Source organism: Canis lupus, chromosome 12 (assembly GCF_011100685.1).
Source record: "Canis lupus familiaris isolate Mischka breed German Shepherd chromosome 12, alternate assembly UU_Cfam_GSD_1.0, whole genome shotgun sequence".
In the NCBI taxonomy this organism is placed as follows: Eukaryota; Metazoa; Chordata; class Mammalia; order Carnivora; family Canidae; genus Canis; species Canis lupus.
Genome location: NC_049233.1, coordinates 17,921,973 through 17,945,214, shown reverse-complemented (window position 1 = coordinate 17,945,214; position 23,242 = coordinate 17,921,973). Strand labels below are relative to the sequence as shown.

At 36.7% G+C, this 23,242-nt stretch overlaps 1 protein-coding gene across 1 annotated transcript in view; it reads left to right on the top strand.

Annotated features, from left to right (window-relative positions):
* Positions 1–2,329: 2,329 nt before the first annotated feature.
* CRISP1 (cysteine rich secretory protein 1) overlaps positions 2,330–23,242 on the top strand; it is a 33,402-nt gene continuing 12,489 nt past the window's right edge. Inside the window, exons 1-5 of the mRNA XM_038553341.1 lie at positions 2,330–2,436; positions 2,863–2,926; positions 8,151–8,213; positions 8,786–8,853; positions 15,398–15,526. Coding sequence (XP_038409269.1) covers positions 2,428–2,436; positions 2,863–2,926; positions 8,151–8,213; positions 8,786–8,853; positions 15,398–15,526 — 333 coding nt within the window. The 5' untranslated portion in view covers positions 2,330–2,427. The remainder of the gene's footprint in view (positions 2,437–2,862; positions 2,927–8,150; positions 8,214–8,785; positions 8,854–15,397; positions 15,527–23,242) is intronic.

Genomic DNA, 23,242 nt, shown 5'->3' with positions numbered 1-23,242 from the left:
TAAGTACAATTTTCTTGAATGATGTGAAAAAGGAATTAGCCTCATAAGATTTCAGCCACAGTAGAAGAGAAAAGAGAGGAAATCTGGGGCCAGTGAAAAATGAGAGTGAAACCTCTGAATTGGAAATGATGTGTGTGTGTGTGTGTGTGCGTGCTCGCGTGTGCACGTGCATAACAGCATAAATCCCACACAGGAGATATTACCAGGTAGTCTCTTGCCCTTAGGGTGTTATAGCCATAATATATGTAACTGTTCTTGTACAGGCTTCATTTTCAAATCATGTTTAACACATAGATCTTGGTTTCTTCCTTCTCTGTGGTTATCTGTTTTATGTTTTCTAAGTAAATAATTGATTTTTTAAAGTTTTTCTTAAATGCATATATTTTCACAAACATCATGTGCTTACAAACACATTAGTCTTCATCTATCTCTTGAGAGTTTTCTGGGATAGTTCCAATTAAAAATATTCCATCATGTTGTTATATCATATGTTAGACCAATGTGTCTTGATTTTTTGTTTTAGAAAAAAAGTCATTGCAGATCATTTCTTACTATGCTAAGAAGCTTAAACAGAAAAAGAACAATGTATGAAAATAGGAGAGATGTGAACAGAAGCAGCCAACTGGCATCCATGCTTGGGGCTCACATGCAAATCAAGTTATTCTTTGCTTTCCAACACTTCCCAAATTCCTTTAAAACCATATTTGAAGCTGGTTAGCAACTCTATATGAAGACATCAGTGATATAAATATGGGCAGCATTGTGTTGGGTAGAGCAATGCCAGGAATTGACAGGACCAGCAGATAAAACCAAAGCAATTAAGTTTCCATAAACACTTGCTATTGAATCAACAGTCTTCTTTATAAACAACAGCACAGCAAGAAGTCAATGACAAATTATACATTTCCAATACATAGACCATACTGGTTTGATGAAGCAACAGAATCCTTTTCAATTTTTCTTTTTAAGATGTGGGAGGAAAAAAAAAATTGCTCAGACATTTGTGAGCTTTACTTCAGAAGTCAAGTTTTCTGTCTGCAAAATGTTAAATCTCTTACCAACAGCAACAGAAATATTCGTATGAAACAGTGAGCAATTTTTGAGTGATATTTAATCCTCCTTTCCCATAGACCATTTTCCAGGTACTCATTATGAACTCTTTGATGAGACCAGAAAATTCTGTCTCCAGAGCCTCCAACTTCTGTTATTTTTTATTTCATATCTCCCACCTCAACACATAATACAAAATAGCATATGATTATACACTTTTTACCTTATTTTGTTCCCTGTAGATATTCAACTGACCTTTCTCAGGAAGGATCCGAGGAAAACTTTATTATTAAATAACAATGTCTTCTTTCTTCCAGAGAACAAAGAAAAAATCTGCAATGGGGAAAAAGAGAGAAAAAGAAAAAGATGCTGGTTAGTCATGTAGATAGAGACTTCAACATAAAATGGCCACGCACTCATAAATACAGACGTTTCCCAAGTTTTTAGAATAATAAATCAAAAACATCTGATGATACTTAATTTTAGAGTGGCTTTTCTACTACCATAGCTGATTTCTGTTTGTGCCATTCTTCTTTGCTGTTAAGGTCCTATTTATTTATTGTCATCTTGCTCAAATAACATCTGGAGTATTTCATATTTTACTATTTAGTATGTAGTATAATATGATTTAGTATATCCAGATTTTTCAGTTAGTTGTTTCCACATAACTTCTGGACAAATTTCTGATACAATGCTCCCATATTACAGGCAGTTTTCCTATTGGACAAGAAGTTCCCAAGGAAAATAGATTATCTTTTCATTTCTAGAACCTCAAAGTGCCTGACATTCATAATACATTTGCCATAAACACACTGACGGTACAGTATGCAGGGAGTGGAGTGCAAACTTCATAGGATTGTGCAGTTTAAATTTGGTTGTTCAATGTGTCTCCAATGTCTACAAGAAGGCACAGTTCCTAGTTCCTATACCTCAATAAATATTTATTGAATGATTACATGCATGCATGTAATAAAGCTGATAAATCGTTTCTCTTATCTGGGCCACGGGGCCACTTTCCCTTTCAGTGTTCTGGTTATCTGATTGCGGCTCCACTGAATCATGCAGTTAATCTTTGCAACTTGTTCCATGTGTGGAAGTTTAAGACTGGTGAGGTCCATTGATGATGTGGTCTAGATCCTAAACTTGAAATGCATACACAATCATGACTTGCAATCTTCACAGTCTTTAGATTTGTTCTCATTACTATGCACTCATGTTCTTTTTCTGCTGTAAATTCCTGGATCTCTTATAAGCATTTTCTTTGCACTGACTTCCTCATAGAGCAAATCTTTCCTGCAGGGTATTGTTTAAAAGCCAGAGCACACCATATAGCCAAATATCTGGTTCTCATTCAGGACACTGAATTTTACACACTGTATGAACTTGGTAAGTTGTATACTGTCTTTAAGTGTCAGTTTACTTATTTGAAAAGTGAGGTTAATGACAAATGAGTATGTAATCACATTGTCACAATGTAAAATAAGAGAGCATACGTGGTCTTATTTTAACACCATCCATTAAATCTAAAAGTAAATGCTTGTTATTTCCATGCTTTTAGTAAGGGATTAATAAACTTACACATACATACAAAGGTAAGGTAATATTAGTAATTCAGATTATTCCCATAAATTTCTTGTAGTAGATTGAAGAAAAACTATTTTTCATGTAGGGCCAATTACCATGTAGTTACACAGATCCTAATGTATGAAGGTAGGTCTCTTCTATTTCAGAAATTAGATGACACTGCTGCCAAAATAACCCGCCAGTCAAACTCAAATAAGCAATGACCCTCTGTCTCTCTTTTAATTAAAGGTAGGCTGTTTTCACATTTTACCTTGGGGAGCCACCAGGTATTTCATGAGTTGTCATAAATCAGGTAAGTGTATAAATGAATCTGTTTATGTATTCCATTGTATTGCCTTGGTCCATGTCCATACTTGTGCCTCTAGTACTTGGTCTTAATTACTACAGTATTATAGTAAATCTTAATATCTTACAGTAGAAGTCTCCAACATTTTCATCAATGTTGAATCAAGTTTCTAGAAGAAAATAGTTTCATGACTCATGACTTTGGGATGATGGAAATTTCTTAAATAGGATCTCTCTTACTCTCTCTCTTTCTCCCATATGTGCACACACACACATGCACACACACACACACACACACATTAACCATAAAAAAAGAAAGACAAACCAGACATACTTAAATTAATATCTTTTGTTTAACAAAAGATACAATTAAGAGTTCAAAAAATAAGGCACAGACTAACAAGATATTTGCAACACATACATTTGACAAATACTTCATATCAAAAACATATGGAGAATCCCTACAAATCAGTTATAATAGTAAAAAAGACAATCTAATTATAATAACAGGCAACGGATTTGACAGAGACTTCACAAAAGGTAATATATAAAAGTTTATATCAAAGTGGCTAATAAACATATAAAGATACATTCAATAACATTAGTAATTAGACAAATATAAATTAAAAACTATGATGAAATACTATTACAAAAACATAAGGGATAAATTTAAAAAAAAAGCTGAGAATACAGAGTATGGGTGAGGATGTAAAGTTGATAAAAGTATAAATTTCTAGAATTCCTTTGGAAAAGTATTTAATAATACCTACTAAAGGAAAACTCATGTATATCATTTAATCCAGTAATTTCACTTTTGGGTATCTATCCCCCCCCTAAAAAAGTGAATAATAATATGCACCAAAATCGGCAAAATGTTTATGTAAGTTTTATTCATAATAGATCTAAACTGAAAATGAATGAACCTTCCATTAACAATAGAATGGGTAAATAAATTGTATTGTCTACACACAGTAGGATACTGCACAACTATTAACAAAAATAAACATTGCATGCAACATGAGTGAATCTCCCAGGTATAATATTAAGGAGAAGGGGTTAAACACCAAAAATATATATACTCTACCTACATGAAATTTCAAATTGATAAAATTAACCCACAGTTATGGAACCAGAATGATTTTTACTCTTGGAACTTAACTGAGTAAAAAGGGGAATGAAGGATCCTCCTAGTTGCTTTGATTGTGGTTGCACAGGTATATACATATTCACAAATTTGTCAATTTGTACACTTAAAATTTAGGTACTTTACTAAATGAAATTTTTACCTTATTAATTTTTTTAAATTGACAAATTCACAGAAGCAAAGAGGATAAAAAATATTGATGTTGTATTCCTTATAGAGTTTATTCATATGACTTCTTTGGTTCTGACAATGAAGGGACTTCATGTAAATGCTTTCTGGGAAGGTCATGATCTAAAAGTTAATATGTGAGAAGGCATTCCCAAGGGCATGTTAGAAGGCCATAATCCATTCTCCTCAGTCTTTCCTTCATTCTTGATCTTTCCTCTAAAAATTTGCAAATATCCATGTTCTAGTTATATATTAAGAAGAAATACAATCAGAAAACAGAAATATAAGGAAAACAAATTTAAATGATCAGTGTATCAAGTTTCTGGTATTATTATCTGAAAATATTTTAAGAGTTTTGGCTTAACATTGCCTACTGCATGTGAAATGATTGTGTTAAGCAGGTACTGATACTGAAGTCAGGGAGGTGATATATCTGCTGTTCCCGTAATACTTCTGTTCAGAAAAACTGCCCTTCCCTGAGTCTATGCATCTAAAATTCCTTGGTTAAAATGACCCACTTGGTTCCTAGATTTGCAGTCCTTCAAGCAATGGACAATCATTCAGACCGTTCTGGAGGTATAGCCCTGGTCCAGGCCATAGGACCAATCCTGTTATAATACTCTAGTGAATATGCCTCAGTCTTGATCCCCAAAACCTCTCACTCTGGATGCACTTACTTTTCCCACCCCTACAACCTCTACTTTACCTCTGAGACGTGCTCTCCAATTCTAACCTCTCTGTCTACACCTTTGTACAGGATTACTTCTGCAGGATTCCCTGTTTGCCAAAATCTCTGCCTGTTGCCTGTGGTTTACATCCCTTCAGCTTGACCCTCAAATTCTGTCTCTACAGACCCCAAATCTGTACTTCATAATAATTCTTGGCCAACAGAATTACCTTCATAGTTACCTGCATTCAATCCTCATCCAAAAATGCTTCACATACTACTGATGCCCAAATGTAAACCTTACCTTCATGTTTTGATTCAGTTGCTCCAAGTGTATGTCTGACTCTTAAACAAAGGTATCCTCCTCCTTTCCTTGTAGCCTCTGTTCTCTGAGGAGTTTTTGGTTGAGTGTGCACATTTTACCTATTCATAAACCTCAAGCCAAAACTTGGACTCAAAGACCTGAGGGTTCTGTTTTAGCACTTACCCTCTGGCTTAGTCCCCTGAATTTTGAGTTTGCTTTTGTTTGCCCTTACCTTTGCTAAGCGAAATAAGTCAGATGAAGAAGGACAAATACTTCATGATTTCACTTTTACACAAAATCTAAAAACCAAAACAAACAAAACAAAACCTAGAGTTGTAGATATAGAAAACAGATTGATAGTGGCCAAAGGGGAGGTCGTGAGGGGTGAGTGGGGATGGTGAAATGGGTGAAGGAGATTAAGAAGTACAAATTTCTAGCTGTGAAATGAACAAGTCTTAGGGATTAAAGCATAGGGAATATAGTTAACATTGTGTTAACTTTGTAAGATGACTTTTTGTAGTGACCATTTTATACTGTATACAGATGTCAAATCACTATGTTGTATACCTGAAACTGATATAATATTGCATGTCAATTATATATCAATAAGAAAATGAAGGATGTTTTACACAGCCACCAAGGAAGCTATAGCTAGTAATTAATAAATTATATGCTACTGAAATAAAAAGTCAGAGTTCCTTGGAGGAGCTAAAAATGCTAAGGTAACTGATTTCCATCGACACTAATTTTCCCATAATTATTCTCAAGAGTCCTGATAGTTATCTTGTGATTGCTTTCAATTCTTGCTTAGGATACAGATCCTGGCATTAAATCATCCCTATACAGGATTGTATCAAATTCCTTATGCATCTTATACCATTAAATAATGATTTTTTAATTTGTTTATCACAGAAGAAAGATAAAATATTTGAATATAAAATATCTTAGGTGTATTTATATATTTACAGTAACGTGGGCAGTACTGTATGTTTTCAAAGACCTTCTGTCATAATTAATTAGAATCTGCTTATAAAATATGATATACTCTTAAACTTGGATTATGAAGCCCATTAAGCAGATTGCAGCATTCTGAAAAAAAAAATTTTAAACTCTAAAGAGCTGATTGTTTTATATAGTCCTGATATGCCATCTGTATTTCCATCATATTGGATTTCATTCTAAACAAAAGGAAATTGATTTTCAGAGAATTCGTGTTATTTGCCAGCATCATAAGTAATAGGAGATCCTAGGATAAAACTGCAGTATTTTAGCTCCAGGACCAGTATAAGTTTTATTATATTGCACTATAGTGAATTATTAGATTGTGTGTGTGTGTGTCTGAATTAGCCAGTTATTTCAACTGTGCAAAACTAATTTATTAAATATCTATTAAACACTATTATGTATCAGGTACACTTAGAAAAAAAATTAGATTTATGTCATCTTTAAAAAAACTCTAAAAAATTCAGTTGATTTCAAATTTGGAGTGCAAATCCTGTAATTATTCTTTAAAAAAATCCTAAAAATGGCTTGATATTTGTTTTAAAATATGCATAAGGTATAATAACAATGAAGTACAGTATAATAATTGAAATTCTGGGAAAAAGAGGATACTATATTTTATATAAATTTTTCTATGTGTAAATCTAAGTACTAAATTTGTACATAAGGAAAAAAATACTTGAAAGATAAAATCTAAATTATTAATGCCAATTGTTCAATTGGTGTGAAACAAGTAACTTTTTTTTAGTTCTTAAACCTTTTATAACAGCTTTTTTGAGGTATAATTAAGGTACATGTTAGTGTATACTCAAGAAAAAATTATAACTATTAAGACAATGAGAATATACACACCATCACATCATATTTCCCCTCAGAAAACAGAACAGAAGTTATAGACAGCTTCATTATGGGGATCAACTTGAATAATAACACTTAAGTGTGGGTGGGGTATAAATATTAATGTGTTTGTGAAATATATATCAATCTATATTGCAGAAGCTCTTTTTAAATTTTTTTTCAGTTAATTCAGAGGGAAAATGTCTGTTTTACTGGATGTTTTGAGGATTAAGTAAAAGAATGGAATTCATATTTCATGATTTATATTGCTATATTACTATGAATCTAAAAGTTTTGAGGGTTTATGACATTTTAGAAGGAGAAAGTGAAGAAGGGAAAGAAAGAGTTGAAAAAAAAAAGAGTGATAAAGAGGAGACTGCGTGTTCATGTTTCCTGAAAGAACTGATTTACAGAATCCCCCTCTTTGGCAGTGGGCAGGAGAAGCTTGAGGACAACAGCAAATCACATCATGTGTATTATTCTGCACAAGTCATTCCATCTGTTTTTTTGTTTTATTTTGTTTTGTTTTTTTAGTTTTTCCTTAAAATATGAACTAAACTATTGGTTTTTAATGCTTTCCACTCAGCAGGATGAATTCAGAATAAGCTTGGCAGATTGCTAAAAGAAGGTGCTAACCAAATTTAATAACCTATACTAAGTAAATTTAATAACCTATAGTCAGAAACCTTATCAAACAGAAATAAAGGAGAGGGTATATTAGCTCTGATTTTCCTGTCTCACGATGACAACCATGCTTAGCAGAGTGATCATATATACAGAATATCTCTAAGTCGTGTATATAAGTTACTAAGACTATGATCACATCTCTTCTCTATAGGCAATAGAGAACTCAAATATAATCTTGTTATGTTTTTATATTAGTTTCGTATTGTGACTGTAACAAATTACTATAAACGTAGTGTCTTAAAACAACACAAATTTATTATCTTAGAGTTCTGGAGGTCAAAAGTCCAAATGGGTCTCACCAGGTAGGCTAAAATCAAGATTCAACAAGGAAGCACCAGGGAAGAATTCATTTCCGTGCCTTTTTCTACTTCCAGAGATTGCTCACATTCTTTGACTCATGTTCCCTTCTTCTGTCTTCAAAGGCAGCAATGATGGGTCCAGTCTTTCTCATGATTCATCACTGACATTAATTCCCTCTTCTAAATGTAAGTACCCTATAAGCTCACATGGATATTCCAGGATAATCTCTCTACTTTATTTGTTTTTAAAGATTTATTTATTTTAGAGAGAGAAAAAGAACATGTATGTATGCAGTCATGCAAAAAAGTTGGGAGAGGGAGAGAGAGAATCTTAAGCAAACTTCCCACTGAGCATGGAACCCAAAGTAGGGTTCTATCTCAGGACCCTGAGATCATGACCTGAACTGAAATCAATAGTCAGACACTTAACCAACTGAGCCCCCCAGGCACCCCAACCTCCCTACTTTAAAGTCAGCTGATTAGCAATTTGAATTCCATCTGCTACCTTAATTCTCTTTGTCCTATAATGCAACATATTCAAAGGTTCTGGGCATTAAGACATGAAATCTATCCTTCCCACCACAGTTCTGTCTTCCGCTGTTGGTTCCACTGATTAACATATTCAATTTTGTCCTGATCCTGAAGATTTCTTTTTGCAGGAAATGCAAATACACCACACAAGTGTTTTGAAAAAAAGGTTTATTATAAAACACAATCCCAGAAGTTGACAATAATCTAAATTTATGTTTTCTTTTCAGGGGTGACAATGAAATACTTCTTGTATTTGGCTGCTGCTGCTGGCTTCCTGCCTATTTTGATTATAAGAGTATGTGAGGATTGTATGTTTCAAAATTACTTTCCAGAAAAGGATAAGAGCTATCCCTGTAGAACTCATTTTGTTACAGACACTGTTGTGAGGACACTTGGCCCATTATTCACCTCGGTCTCACCATAGGCCATGTTGAGCAAGTACTATTCTTAATTTCCCATTGCAGAGAAAAGAGCCAAAACACAGGGAAGGGAAGTAATTGGCCAATGTCAGATAACTGGGAAGTGGAAGAACATGAAAGTTAACCTAACCAGTTTGGCTTCCTGGGCTCATGCCAATTTCATTATAGCTCCTCTGGATGATTCAAAAAACTGAGAATGTAGAGCAGGAATAACTTCTTTATAATGTAACATGCATTCCTCATGACTAAATGGGAAAAATACTGTTGTGGGTTTTTTGTTTTGTTTTGTTTTTTACCCAAAAAAGCAAGTATTCCATAAATATCCCAATTATACTATCTGATTTGTGACTGTAACAAAAATTTATCACATCAAAATTAAATATAAAATGAAAGTGTGAATAGCAAGAAGAGAAGTGTGAGGAACTGTAAGCCTGTAATCAATATATGAAGCCTGCCCCTCACTACTTATTAAAGACAAGAACTTCACCAATCACAAAATAAAAACAAAACACTCAATGGTGTAAAGAAGAAGTCCTTAATATTTTTGGTCACCCAATGATATGTACCTCTAAGTAGCCTCAATGACAAAAATATTACATTTTTTTCAGAATACCCAAAATATTTTTATGATGAACTGAAGTCAATAGCTTTGGTACAGAAAATGAGTGATTTTTATGTTTTCATGTGCTAGATAGGAGTCAAAAATGGGAGGCATTTACCTTTATAAATTAAAACCTATATACATTTAATTTTATAAATTAAAATATACATACATCAGACTATTGGGGTACTGATTTAGGTTTTATCACTCACCTCTCCCCCAAAGAACCAGGTAGAACTCTTATCCAATAACCAATAATACTCAAATACAGTGGAAGTACAATCTTAAAGAGTTCTCCTTCCTCCCCTTTGGCTCTATTCCCATTTTACTCCCCCAGTGTGTGTTTGTTGGGGGGGGGGGGATGTCTTCACACTTCACAGTAAGGAAAAGCTAATCTGAAGTATAGACACTATCAGAGAGAAAGAAGAAAGTGAGAAAGCAACTTTTGCCTTTCAGACCTAATCAGTACTTGGCTGGTGTATGTCACTTAGCCCACATTCGAGGAGACAGCCTGGTATCTGGCATCACTTGGTAGAGCAAGCTGAAAAAGTATACTAATGAAGAGAACAGCCTTGAGCAAATATTCCAAGGCAGAATAGAAACTGGAACATTACAATGATTAAAAGAAAATCACTGAGACTAAAGAAAAGTAGGGGAGCATGTCTTCAATAGAGGCTGAGAGGTCAGCAGAGTTTTCATAGGCCTTGTAAAAAAATAGTTTTTCTTTCTAAGAAATTATTGAAAGACTTTTAAAAGGAAAGGGACTCCATCATTTCAGTATTTTGAAATGTTTACTCTGGTGGATGACTGGAGAATAAATTGTGAAAGACTGGATAGGGGAATAGGAAGGAAGGTATAGAGGTGATAGGATGTATTTGAAGGCTAGAAGGCCAGTAGGAGGCCAGGCTATAGCTCGTCAGTCCAGGTGAAGAACAAGAAGTCTGAGAGATAGGAGAAAAATTAGAAGAATGTGTTGTCCCTTAAATGGAAAGACTATTTCTACACTGGGAGCTTAGGCATCGGAGTTAGCAGCCAACAGATCAAATAGAATGAAACAGTAAAAAAATATTGAATTTATAAATTAAACTTGTTAGTGACCTTAATAGGAGTTGTTTCAAAGCAAAGTATCTCAACTTCAGAACTACTGACACTTTGTTATGGAATAATTATTTTATTAATAATAATTCTCAGGGAGTCTTTCCTGAGCCTTTTAAGGATGTATAGCAAAATCACTGGCCTCTATCAACAAGATGGTGGAGTACTCATCCTAATTCAGTCATGACAACCAGAAATTTCTCTAGACATTGCTTATTGCATGGGAGGAGGAAGAAGTTATTTAAGGAGGAGGTATACCATTCCTGGTATAGAACGTTGGTTTTAGTGGAACACATAGGGGAAGGATGAATGTAGACAATATTACTTAGAGGGTGGGAAATTAAAGACAGTCAGTACTTGCAAATTTTTCAGGAATTTTGGTAGGGAAGGAAAGTAGAAAGTCCATGATGCAATAGGGAAGTGAGATAAATGAAGAGTTTTGTTTGTTTAAGTTACGAGCAACATTATCATGAATAAATGCCAACAGAAAGGATAAAAAAATGGTTGGAATGATAATGAGTAATAGGAGATTAATTATAATGGAAAAATAATGAGTAATGTGAGATTTGGGGAAATGTGGAAGAAAATGGAGTAAATAACATTGGAGAGAAATAGTGTTTTTTGTTTTTTGTTTTTTGTTTTTTTTTAAGATTCCATTTATCTATTCATAGAGACCGAGAGAGGCAAAGACACAGGCAGAGGGAGAAGCAGGCATCATACAGAGAGCCCGATGTGGGACTCGATCCGGGGCCCCCAGGATCACACCCTGGGCTGCAGGCGGCGCTAAACCACTGCACCACCGGGGCTGAGAGAAATAGTTTCTGAAAGAATGATCTGCTTTTAATTTTTTTGAGGAACTGTCCTACTATTTTCCATTATGGCATATTTTCCATTATGTCTTTTTTTTTTTTTTGAGAACCACATTGATTTTATCTCCCCTATTGTATGACAGTTTAATTATTGCAGGCAGATTAAGTTAGAATTTGCTTTACAACTTTCTAGACCAAGAGTTGGCAAACCACAGCCAGTGAACCCGCCAAAGAATCCAGATCCTTCACCAAACAATCAGAGATTGATTTGCTTACATGAGTTTTTACCAATTCTTTCCTTGGTGAAGAGGAAATACATATTACTTTATATTTTCTGGATATGATTATGGTTTTATCAGTCTTTATGTTGCACTTATTCTCCTTCCTAACACTATGTTAAGCTTTTATACAGAGTGACTCATTTAATCCTCATATAAACCCAACTTGGTAAAGATGATTATTCACATTTTATAATTAGAAGAGTGAGGCACAGAAATTTAGGTCACTTTCCCATTATGTCTTAACAGTTTACAGGGTTCCCTTTTCTCCACATCCTAACAACACTTGAAATCTTATTTTTAATAATAGCCATCCTAACAGGTATTTGGTGATATATCATGGTTTTCATTTTCATTTCCCTGATGATTAATGAGGTTAACCACATTTTCATATATATATTGGCCATTTATGTTTTTTTTGGAAAAATGTCTGTTTAGGTTCTTTTTTTTTTTTTTAGAGAGTTATTTGTTTTGCTGTTTTGTTTTGTTTTGCTGATAGGTCATATGAGTTCCTTTTATATTTTGGATATTAACTCCTTATCAAATATATAGCTTGAAATATTTTTCCCATTCATTAAGTTGCCTTTTTATCTTTCTGATTGTTTCCTTTGCTGTGCATAAGCTTTTTAGTTTGATACAATCCTACTTGTTTATTTTTTCTTTTATTGTCTGTGCTTGCTAAGATAAATGTCAAGGAACTTTTTCCTTATTTTTTCTTCTAAGAGTTTTATGGTTTCAGGTCTTACATTTAAGTCTTTAATCCACTTCAAGTTAATTTTAATTTTTTTTAATTTATTTATGATAGTCACAGAGAGAGAGAGAGAGAGGCAGAGACATAGGCAGAGGGAGAAGCAGGCTCCATGCACCAGGAGCCTGATGTGGGATTCGATCCCAGGTCTCCAGGATCGCGCCCTGGGCCAAAGGCAGGCACCAAACCACTGCGCCACCCAAGGATCCCTCAAGTTAATTTTAATGTATGGTGTGACATAAGAGTCTAATTTCAAGCCTTTGCATGTGGAAATCCAGTTTTAAATTTGCCAAGAGGGTAAATATTATATTAAATGCTTTTACAACATACACAAGATAATAATAATTAATTGTAAAGAGGGCAGGAGGAAACTTTGAGAGATATTGATATGTTTATCTTTTGCTTGTCTTGATGGTGGTGATAGATTCATAAGTGTATACTTACCCAAACTCATTGAATTGTTTACATTAAACATGTATAGCTTTCACATGTTAATTATACCTCAATAAAATGGTTTAAAAAAAAACAAGAAAGTATAATCTGTTCAGTAGTACCACAAGAGATAAGGAGGAAAGAATGAGAACAGATAGAAGCCTATAGGTAGACCGGCCAAGAGAAGTTGAAACAGCTGCCTTCAGATAGCATCTCTTTACTGAGGAAAGGAGGAAATACCAGAATCTATTGAGAGAGGTTAATGTAATTGGGTTGAGTGCACAAGTTTTGCAATAACACTGTGAAGACAAAGTGAGTTAACCAGATAAATTAGTAGAATTGATGAGCAAAATTCAGGGACAGTTTGAGATTAGACATAGGATTTGGGATGATATGCCAATATCTGGCATTTTGTGGGATATTTATCTGCCAATGTTTATCTTATTCTGTGCAGGCAGGGAAATTTTTGATCCCTTCCAAAGTGGGAGTGTTCTTAAATGACGATGAGCAGAAAAGTATTCATTATTTTAGCAAGAAAGTTGTTGAAATAAGAGAACATGAATAGAAAAGAAAGAAAAGACAATATTGAAAATAGAGAAAATGAAGAACGAACTAGAATGCTATATTATGTTGAAAATAGAGTGATGACCTTAGCTATCTGGAAAGCAGGAAATCATGATCAGATAGGGAAAAGTTTGACCAGGTAATTTGGCATTTGGAGTGATTATGAGATGTAGATTGTGACCATCATGGTGGAGACTAAAGAGACTTGGAGAAGAGGTTTAAGAGAGGAAGAATTCAAAGGCCTGAGATATGAGATGGCTGGAATCATCCATGTGAATGCTGAAATCCCTTGAGTTAACTACCAAAATGGAAGTAGACAAGATGAATTTGTTTCAGGAGACCCAATTTCAATGAATAAGAAGAAGTGACAGGAAAATGTTAGGGGAATAAATTTTCAGGTATGAGATGGTAGAGGAATATGTTGTGAGTTTCCCTGGAGCAGAGTTCAGAGGAGCGAACGAAAGTAATAATCTGGAAATGATAAAGGGATTCTTGTGGTTCCCCACTTCTCCTCTACTCTAGACCAGAGCTTCTTGCAGTAGGGAGCAAAATAGTACCACATGAGTATGCTTTGAGGAAATAATATCCACAAGAGACAGTCTCTAGAGGGATCTTCTGGATTCCATATTTATGTTTTTTCCCCATTCCTATTTTATGTTGATATAAAATAAATGACAATAACTACTATAATTAAGCAAGGTTGGTACTGGATCCTATCCATTCAGAAATTACTAATAGCCCTATGGTACTTGAGGAATAGATACTACTCAAATTATACTACATATGTTTTGCCACTTTTTAAACAAAAGTAATGAAGTGCATGTGATATAACACACACACACACACACGCACAAGAAGCTGCTCTTTATAGCAATTAATACTAACCTAAAATATTAAGGCTGTTTAGTTTTCTTCTTAGTTGCAAGATAAAGGGTAAACAAAATAATACTCATGAATTCTGGATTGTAGCTGATCTGAATTCTATTTTATACTTATACATATGTATGCAAATGTGAATGTTTTTTCATATGCAATAAGACAAAAAGGTAGAATCTGAGTTGAAGACACTGGAGGCTTTGTACTCAATAATTAATATCTTAAGTTAGACACATCCTTTAACCTCTTTTCTCTTTTTTAAATTTTATTTATTTATTCATGAGAAACAGAGAGAGAGAGAGAGGCAGAGACACAGGCAGGCTCTATGCATGGAGCCTGATGTGGGACTTGATCCCAGGACTCCACAATCACACCCTGGGCCAAAGACAGGCACTAAACCGCTGAGCCACCCAGGGATCCCCCAGTAGCCACTTTTCAAGTGCAAGTGATTTATCTAGGAAGCAAAGAGAACATCTGCAGGAAATGGGGTGGGATAGGAGCCAAGAAAGGGAGTTAGTCAGTAAAGGTGTGATATCAAGATACCTTCCACTGTGGTTTATATTGCTTGATTAAAAGTCCTTTAAGATGGCCCAAGGTACCAATTACAAATTTGAAAAACCCTAATCACAGAATATCCGGTACTTATATAATGTCAGATGACATTCAGAAACTCACAAGATAGGACACTGGTGGCTCAGTGGTTGAGCATCTGCTTTCAGCTCAAGGCGTGATCTCCCTTAGGAGCCTGCTTCTCCCTCTGCCTATGTTTCTGCCTCTCTCTGTGTGTCTCTCATGAATAAATAAATAAACTCTTAAAAAAAAAAAAAAAGAAACCCACAAGACTAGCACTAGAGAAATGGAAACTAATCCTTTGAGCAATTATAAATTTTTAAATGCTAAATATTATTGTCTATTCAACATAAATTATAAATTCATATTGATATAGGCCTATAAGTAACATACATGAGGAATTACACATAAAAGAAGTAAGACTAATAAATAATTTTCTGATCACAGGCAAAACTAGCTTCAGTTCCATATAATACACTCCTCACTGAATTGGCAACTGTCCAAGAAGAAATCCTGACTGTACATAACACCCTCAGGAGAGGAGTAGTTCCATTAGCCAGCAACATGCTGAAGATGGTAAGATTAATTCAACAGCAACAACAATGTTAATAATAGCAATAGTATTTACTTACTTTTTATTAAGTTCTATTCACTTTCAGTATACTAAAAGCTTGATCTTCCCAAACAAACCTATGACTTAGCAGAAGAAGAAATGGAGACACAGAGGTGGTAAGCAACTCTCCCTAAATCACATAGTTGTTAAATGACAGAGCAACAATTCCAATTCAGGCAGTCCAACTGCATTTATAATTTACCCCAGGACAGTGCTTCTCAAACTTGAGCATACTAAGAATTACTTGAAGAACTTGTAAAGCACATTCCCCTGGGCCCCACCTTCTGAGATTCTGATTTGGAAAGTCTGGGGTGGAGACCACTACAAACTCCCAACTGCAGCTGCTGCTGCTGCCAGTATTGTCAGCATAGCAAGCTTTAAGTTAGAGAGGCAATTCATAACTGTCTTCATTGGGCAGCATCCCAGAGGCTAGACACTCATCTGAGAATCAAAATGTCCTGATTCTACGTCAGGTGGTGCTGTGGATAAACCAATATTGACAAACATATTTCCCAATTCCCCTGCAGCTTATAGAAAGAGAGAATTATCTTTCAACTATAAACCTGGTGTGTTAGCAGACGAAGTGCTATAAAACAACAAATTTAGGAAAGTCTCAAGAGTACTATGTGATACACTGCATATATATTATCTCCCAGAAGAATCTCTCAGGTTTTGGGTAACCTTATCCTAGTCCCTTTAACCTTGGACTGGCCTAGAAATAACACTGGCTCTGGAGAGTGATTCCCAAGGATAGCTTCCTCATGTAAATGATGAAGAGTGGGAAGCAAGTGAATAAAAAAATTATTTTGAAATTTATCTCTTGGTGATCTTAAAATAGAAAAGGGTTTTGAAACAAAACAATATAAGTCAGTAGCTATCACAGGCCTTCTTGCATTGTGAGTGTTGATACCTGATGTATGTATTGCACTTACAGTTGACAGGTGCTCTTTTAGAATCCCCAGCAGTGCAATTGCTGGGTCATAGGGCAGGTCTATTTTTAACTCTTTGAGGAACCTCCACACAGTTTTCCAGAGTGGCTGCTCCAGTTCACATTCCCACCAACAGTACAAGAGGGTTCCCCTTTCTCCACATCCTTTCCAACATTTGTGTTTCCTGTCTTGTTAATGTTCACCATTCTCACTGGTGTGAGGTGGTATCTCATTGTGGTTTTGATTTGTATTTCCCTGATGGCCAGTGATGCGGAGCATTTTCTCATGTGCATGTTGGCCATGTCTATGTCTTCCTCTGTGAGATTTCTCTTCATGTCTTTTGCCCATTTCATGATTGGATTGTTTGTTTCTTCGGTGTTGAGTTTAATACATTCTTTATAGATCTTGGATACTAGCCCTTCATCTGATATGTCATTTGCAAATATCTTTTCCAATTCTGTAGGTTGTCTTTTAGTTTTGTTGACTGTTTCTTTTGCTGTACAGAAGCTTTTGATCTTGATTAAGCTCCAATAATTCATTTTTGGTCTTGTTTCCCTTGCCTTCATAGATGTATCTTGCAAGACGTTGCTGTGGCCAAGATCAAAAAGGGTGTTGCCTGTGTTCTCCTCTAGGATTTTGATGGAATCTTGTCTCACATTTAGATCTTTCCCCCTTTTTGAGTTTATCTTTGTGTCTGGTGTAAGAGAATGGTCTAGTTTCATTCTTCTGCATGTGGATGTCCAATTTTCCCAGCACCATTTATTGAAGAGACTGTCCTTTTTCCAGTGGATAGTCTTCTCTGCTTTGTCGAATAATAGTTGACCATAGAGTTGAGGGCCCATTTCTGGATTCTCTATTCTGTTTTTGTGCCAGTACCACACTGTTTTGATACCACAGCTTTGTAGTAAGACTTGAAATCCAGCATGGTGATGCTCCCGGCTCTGGTTTTCTTCAATATTCCCCTGCTATTCAGGATCTTTTCTGATTCCACACAAATCTTAAGATGATTTGTTCCAACTCTCTGAAGAAAGTCCATGGTATTTTGATAGGGATTGCATTAAATGTATAAATTGCCTTGGGTAGCATTGACATTTTCACAATATTAATTCTTCCAGTCCATGAACATGGAATGTTTTTGCATCTCTTTGTGTCTTCCTCAATTTCTTTCAGAAGTGATCTGTAGTTTTTGGGGTATAGATCCTTTACGTCTCTGGTTAGGTTTATCCTAGGTATCTTATGCTTTTCGGTGCAATTATAAATGGGATTGATTCCTTAATTTCACTTTCTTCAGTTTCATTGTTAGTGTATAGAAATACCACTGATTTCTGGGCATTGATTTTGTATCCTGCCACACTGCCAAATTGTTGCATGAGTTCTAGCAATCTTGGGGTGGAGTCTTTTGGGTTTTCTATGTACAGTATCATGTCATCTGCAAGGAGGGAGAGTTTGAACTTCTTCTTTGCCAACCTTGAATGCCTTTTATTTCTTTTTGTTGCCTGATTGCTGAGGCTAGGACTTCTAGCACTATGTTGAATAGCAGTGGTGAGAGTGGACATCCCTGTCGTGTTCCTGATCTTAGGGGAAAGGCTCCCAGTGTTTCCCCATTGAGAATGATATTTGCTGTGGGCTTTTCGTAGATGGCTTTTAAGATGCTGAGGAATGTTCCCTCTATCCCTACACTCTGAAGAGTTTTGATCAGGAATGGATGCTGTATTTTGTCAAATGCTTTCTCTGCATCTATTGAGAGGATCGTATGGTTCTTGTTTATTCTCTTGTTGATATGATCTATCACGTTGATTGTTTTATGAATGTTGAACCAGCCTTGCATCATGGGGATAAGCTCCACTTGGTCATGGTGAATAATCTTCTTAATGTATTGTTGGGTCCTATTGGCCAGGATCTTGTTTATATTTTTGCATCTGTGTTCATCAGGGATATTGGTCAGCAATTACTCCTTTTTGGTGGGGTCTTTGTCTGGTTTTGGAATTAAGGTGATACTGACATCATTAAACGAGTTTGGAAGTATTCCGTCCCTTTCCATTTTGGAACAGCTTTAGTAGAATATGTATTGTTTCTTCTTTAAACGTTTGATAGAATTCCCCTGGGATGCCATCTGGCCCTGGACTTTTGTGTATTGGGAGGTTTTTGATGACTGCTTCCATTTCCTCCCTGGTTATTGGCCTGTTTAGGTTTTCTCTTTATTCATTCCAGTTTTGGTAGTTTGTAGTTTTCCAGAAATGTATCCATGTCTTCTAGATTGCCTAATTTATAGGCATATAGCTGTTCATAATATGTTTTTAAAATCATTTGTATTTCCTTGGTATTGGTATGATCTCTCCTTTTTCATTCTTGATTTTATTAATTTGAGTATTTTCTCTTTTGTTTTTAATAAGGCTGGCTAATGGTTTATCTATCTTATTAATTCTTTCAAAGAACCAACTCCTGGTTTTGTTGATCTGTTCTACAGTTCTTCTGGTTTCTATTTCATTGAGTTCTGCTCGAATCTTTATGAACTCTCTTCTTCTGTTTGGTGTAGGTTTTATTTGCTTTTCTTTCTCCAGTTCCTTTAGGTGTGAGGTTAACTTGTATATGTGAGTTCTCTAATTCTGTGAAGTTTTGAAGGATGCTTGTATTGCGATGTATTTCCCTCTTAGGACTGCTTTTGCTATATCCCAAAGATTTTGAACGGTTGTATCTTCATTCTCACAGTTTCCATGAATCTTTTTAATTCTTCTCTAATTTCTGGATTGACCCTTTCATCTTTTAGCAGGATACTCTTTAACCTCCACGTGTTTGAGTTTCTTCCAAATTTCTTCATGTGATTGAGTTCAAGTTTCAAAGCATTGTGGTCTGAAAATATGCAGGAGACAATCCCAGTCTGTTGGTACTGGTTGAGACCTGATTTGTGACCCAGTATGTGGTCTATTCTGGAGGAAGTTCCATTTGCACTTGAGAAGAATGTGTATTCAGTTGAATTTGGAGGTAAAGTTCTGTAAATATCTGTGAAATCCATCTGGTCCAGTGTTTCATTTAAAGCCCTTATTTCTTTGGTAATGTTGTGCTTAGAAGATCTGTCATTCGTAGAAAGCACCATGTTGGAGTCTCCCAGTATTAGTGTATTATTATCTAACTAAGTCTTTACTTTGGTATTAATGGATTGATATACTTGGCAGCTTCCACATCAGGGGCATAAATATTTATTATTGTTAGGTCCTCTTGTTGGATAGATCCTTTAAGTATGATATAGTGTACCTCTTCATCTCTTACTACAGTCTTTGAGATAAACTTTAATTTTTCTGATATGAGGAAGGCTACCCCTGCTTTCTTTTGAGGACCATTTGAATGGTAAATGGTTCTCCAACCTTTCGTCTTCAGGCTGGAGGTGTCCTTAGGTCTAAAATGAGTTTCTTATAGACAGGAAATAGATGGGTCTTGCTTTTTTATCCACTCTGAAACCCTGTGCCTTTTAATGGGATCATTTAGCCCCTTCATGTTCAGATTTACTATTGAAAGATATGAATTTAGGGTCACCATAATACCTATTCAGTCCTTGTTTTTGTAGATTATTTCTTTGGGTTTCCTCTTTCTTTTATAGGGTCACCCTTAATATTTCTTGCAGACATGGTTTGGTGGTCACATATTCTTTCAGTTTCTGTCTATACTGGAAGCTGTTTATCCCTCCTTCTATTCGGAATGAGAGCCTTGCTGGATAAACTATTCTTGGCTGCATGTTCTTCTCATTTAGGACCCTGAATATATCCTGCCAACCCTTTCTGGCCTGCCAGGTCTCTGTGGAGAGGTCTGCTGTTAATCTAATATTTGTCCCCATATAAGTTATGGATCTCTTGTCTCTTGCTGCTTTAAGGATCTTCTCTTTATCTTTGGAATTTGCAAGTTTCACTATTAAATGTTGACGTGTTGAACAGTTTTTATTGATTGTAGGTGGGTACCTCTCTATTTCCTGGATTTGAACCTGTTTCCCTCCCCAAATTAGGGAAGTTCTCAGCTATGATTTGTTCAAATATGTTTTCTGGCCCTCTGTCCCTCCTGCTGCTCTCTGGAACCCCAATTATACATAGATTTTTTCCTTCTCAAGCTGTCATTTATTTCCCTTAACCTTTCCTCATGGTCTTTTGTTTTTCTCTTTTTTCCTCAGCTTCCTTCCTTGCCATCAACTTGTCTTCTATGTCACTCACTCTTTCTTTCCTTCTCATTAACCCTCATCATTAGAACCTCCAGTTTGGATTGCATCTTGTTTAATTGACTTTTAATTTTGGCCTCATTAGATCTAAATTCTGCAGTCATGAAGTCTCTTGATTCCTTTATGCTTTTTTCCAGAGCCACCAGTTGCTTTATAATTGTGCTTCTGAATTGGCTTTCTGACATCGAATTGTAATCGAAATTCTGTAACTCTGTGGCAGAGAGTACTGCTTCTGATTCTTTTGTGGCGAATTTTTCTTTCTAGTCATTTTGCTCAGTGTAGAGTGGCTGTATGAGTGGGCTGAATTAAGAGTATCAACCACAACCTATGTAAATTTTACCCTAGATGATTCTGACAAGGTCAGAGACAAGAAATTGAAAAACAAAGATCAGAATGAAATAAAACACAAAGGCCACTAATGTGAATAACAAATTGTACAACAAAGTAGTAAAAAATAAAAGGCCAAGAATCCTAAAGAAGAAGAAAAAAGAAAAAATAAGAAAAGAAAAAGATAAAAGGAAAAAGAAGAAGAAGAAAATGGGAGGCACTGGGAGATGGTGATGACAAAGTTGTAGTGGAGGGGAATGTAGCTTACCTGTGGGGTCCTACAGGGTGATCCTCTTGGTTCTGAGTGTATTAAGTTCTGTATGTTAGAAGATGCTCAGTTGCAAATTTATATAAACCAGAAATACTTGTAGAAAGCCCCAACATTGACCACCAAAACCTAAATGAGATAAAAGAGGGGGACAGAATGGGACTGAAGAATCTTACAGAATGAACCAGCACCGTATACCACTTGGTTCTGGGTGCATACTGGTCATGTTTTAGAAGATATTAACTTCCACCGGTGTAGAACAAAACGAGGCAGAGAAAACAAAAAAAACAAAAAAAAAAAAAAACACAAAACAAAACAACAACGAAAACATATCTTGTATATCTCACAAAATTAAGTTGGGTATATTGAAGGACTCTAGAAGTGGAAAATATATCTAGGACCTGTAATCGTAGAAATATGAAAGTCAAAAAGGAAGAATCTTCAAAATGAAAAGCTGGTAAAATATTGTAGTAAGGTGGGAAAAGAAAACAAATTGGAAATTTATAGTCTGATATAAAAAGGAGTTGTACTGGAAAAAGGAAGAAAAAATAGGAGAAGTACCCTCTAGTTCTTTATACTGTAAATCCCTCGACTTCCCCTGGAGCTTTCCAGCACTGCTGGGTCCAGAACTTGCTCTTCCCCTGTCCTTCCAGCTGGTCTTCTGGGGAGGGGCTGCTGTGCTGACTCTCAGGGGTGTGCACCCAGGGGAGCTGCGCCTCCCCCCACTGGGTGCCAGGCTTAGTGGGAGCTGGTTACCCCATGAGGCCCCTGTTCCCTGGTGCCCGCCCCCCCGCCCCCAGGGCACAGGGTGACACCAGGAAGAACAACCCCATGGCGGCGTCCAGCCCTCCAGCCCTGGAGTCAGCTCCGGCAGTAACTCCCGCAGCTCCCAGTCCGCAGGGGCCTGGATGCTCCCGGGCGGGGGGCGCTGACCTGCACAGCTCGGGGGCGCTGTGGCAGGAGCGTCCTCACCGTCCTGTGTCCTCCCCGCCTCCGCCTGTCCCGGGGGGACCACAGGATCCTGGGCTGTGTCCCCCGCGCCTTTGGCCCAGGGCCTGCGCTGCTGGCATCGCTCGTGGGGCTGCAGCTCCCGAAGGCAGCAAGGGGCAGCCCCCTCCGCCCGGAGCCCCCCCGACCCCCGACTTCTCCCTGAGGCCCCACCGGGCGCTCCAGCCCTTTACCGCGCTGGGCCCTGGGGTATGGGGCGCTGTCCCCCGGGCACCTCCTGTTAGTGACCCCGGGAGGCTGGGGGCCCCACCGCCCTCCTGCGGTCCTGCCCGTGTTCCCCGCTGAGCACCTTTCCCTCCGGGAAGAGTCCAGTGCGGATTGTTAAAGTTCCTGCTTCTCTGGGGCAGGCTCTCCTGTCCCGGGCTCTCCTGTCCCAGGGACATTTAGATCTTTCATCCATTTTGAGTTTATCTTTGTGTCTACTGTAAGAGAATTGTCCAGGTTCATTCCTCTGCATGTGGCTGTCCAATTTCCCAGCACCATTTATTGAAGAGACTGTCCTTTTTCCAGTGGATAGTCTTTCCTGCTTTGTCAAATATTAGTTGACCATAAAGTTGAGGGTCCGCCTCTGGGATTCTTTATTCTGTTCCATTGATCTATGTGTCTGCTTTAGTGCCAGTACCACACTGTCTTGATGATCACCGCTTTGTAGTAAAACTTGAAATCCAGCATGGTGATGCCCCTGGCTCTGGTTTTCTTTTTCAATATTCCCCTAGCTATTCAGGGTCTTCTCTGATTCCACACAAATCTTAAGATGATTTGTTCCAACTCTCTGAAGAAAGTCCATGGTATTTTTATAGGGATTGCATTAAATGTGTAAATTGCCTGGGTAGCATTGACATTTTCACAATATTAATTCTTCCAGTCCATGAACATGGAATGTTTTTGCATCTCTTTGTGTCTTCCTCAATTTCTTTCAGAAGTGATCTGTAGGTTTTGGGGTATA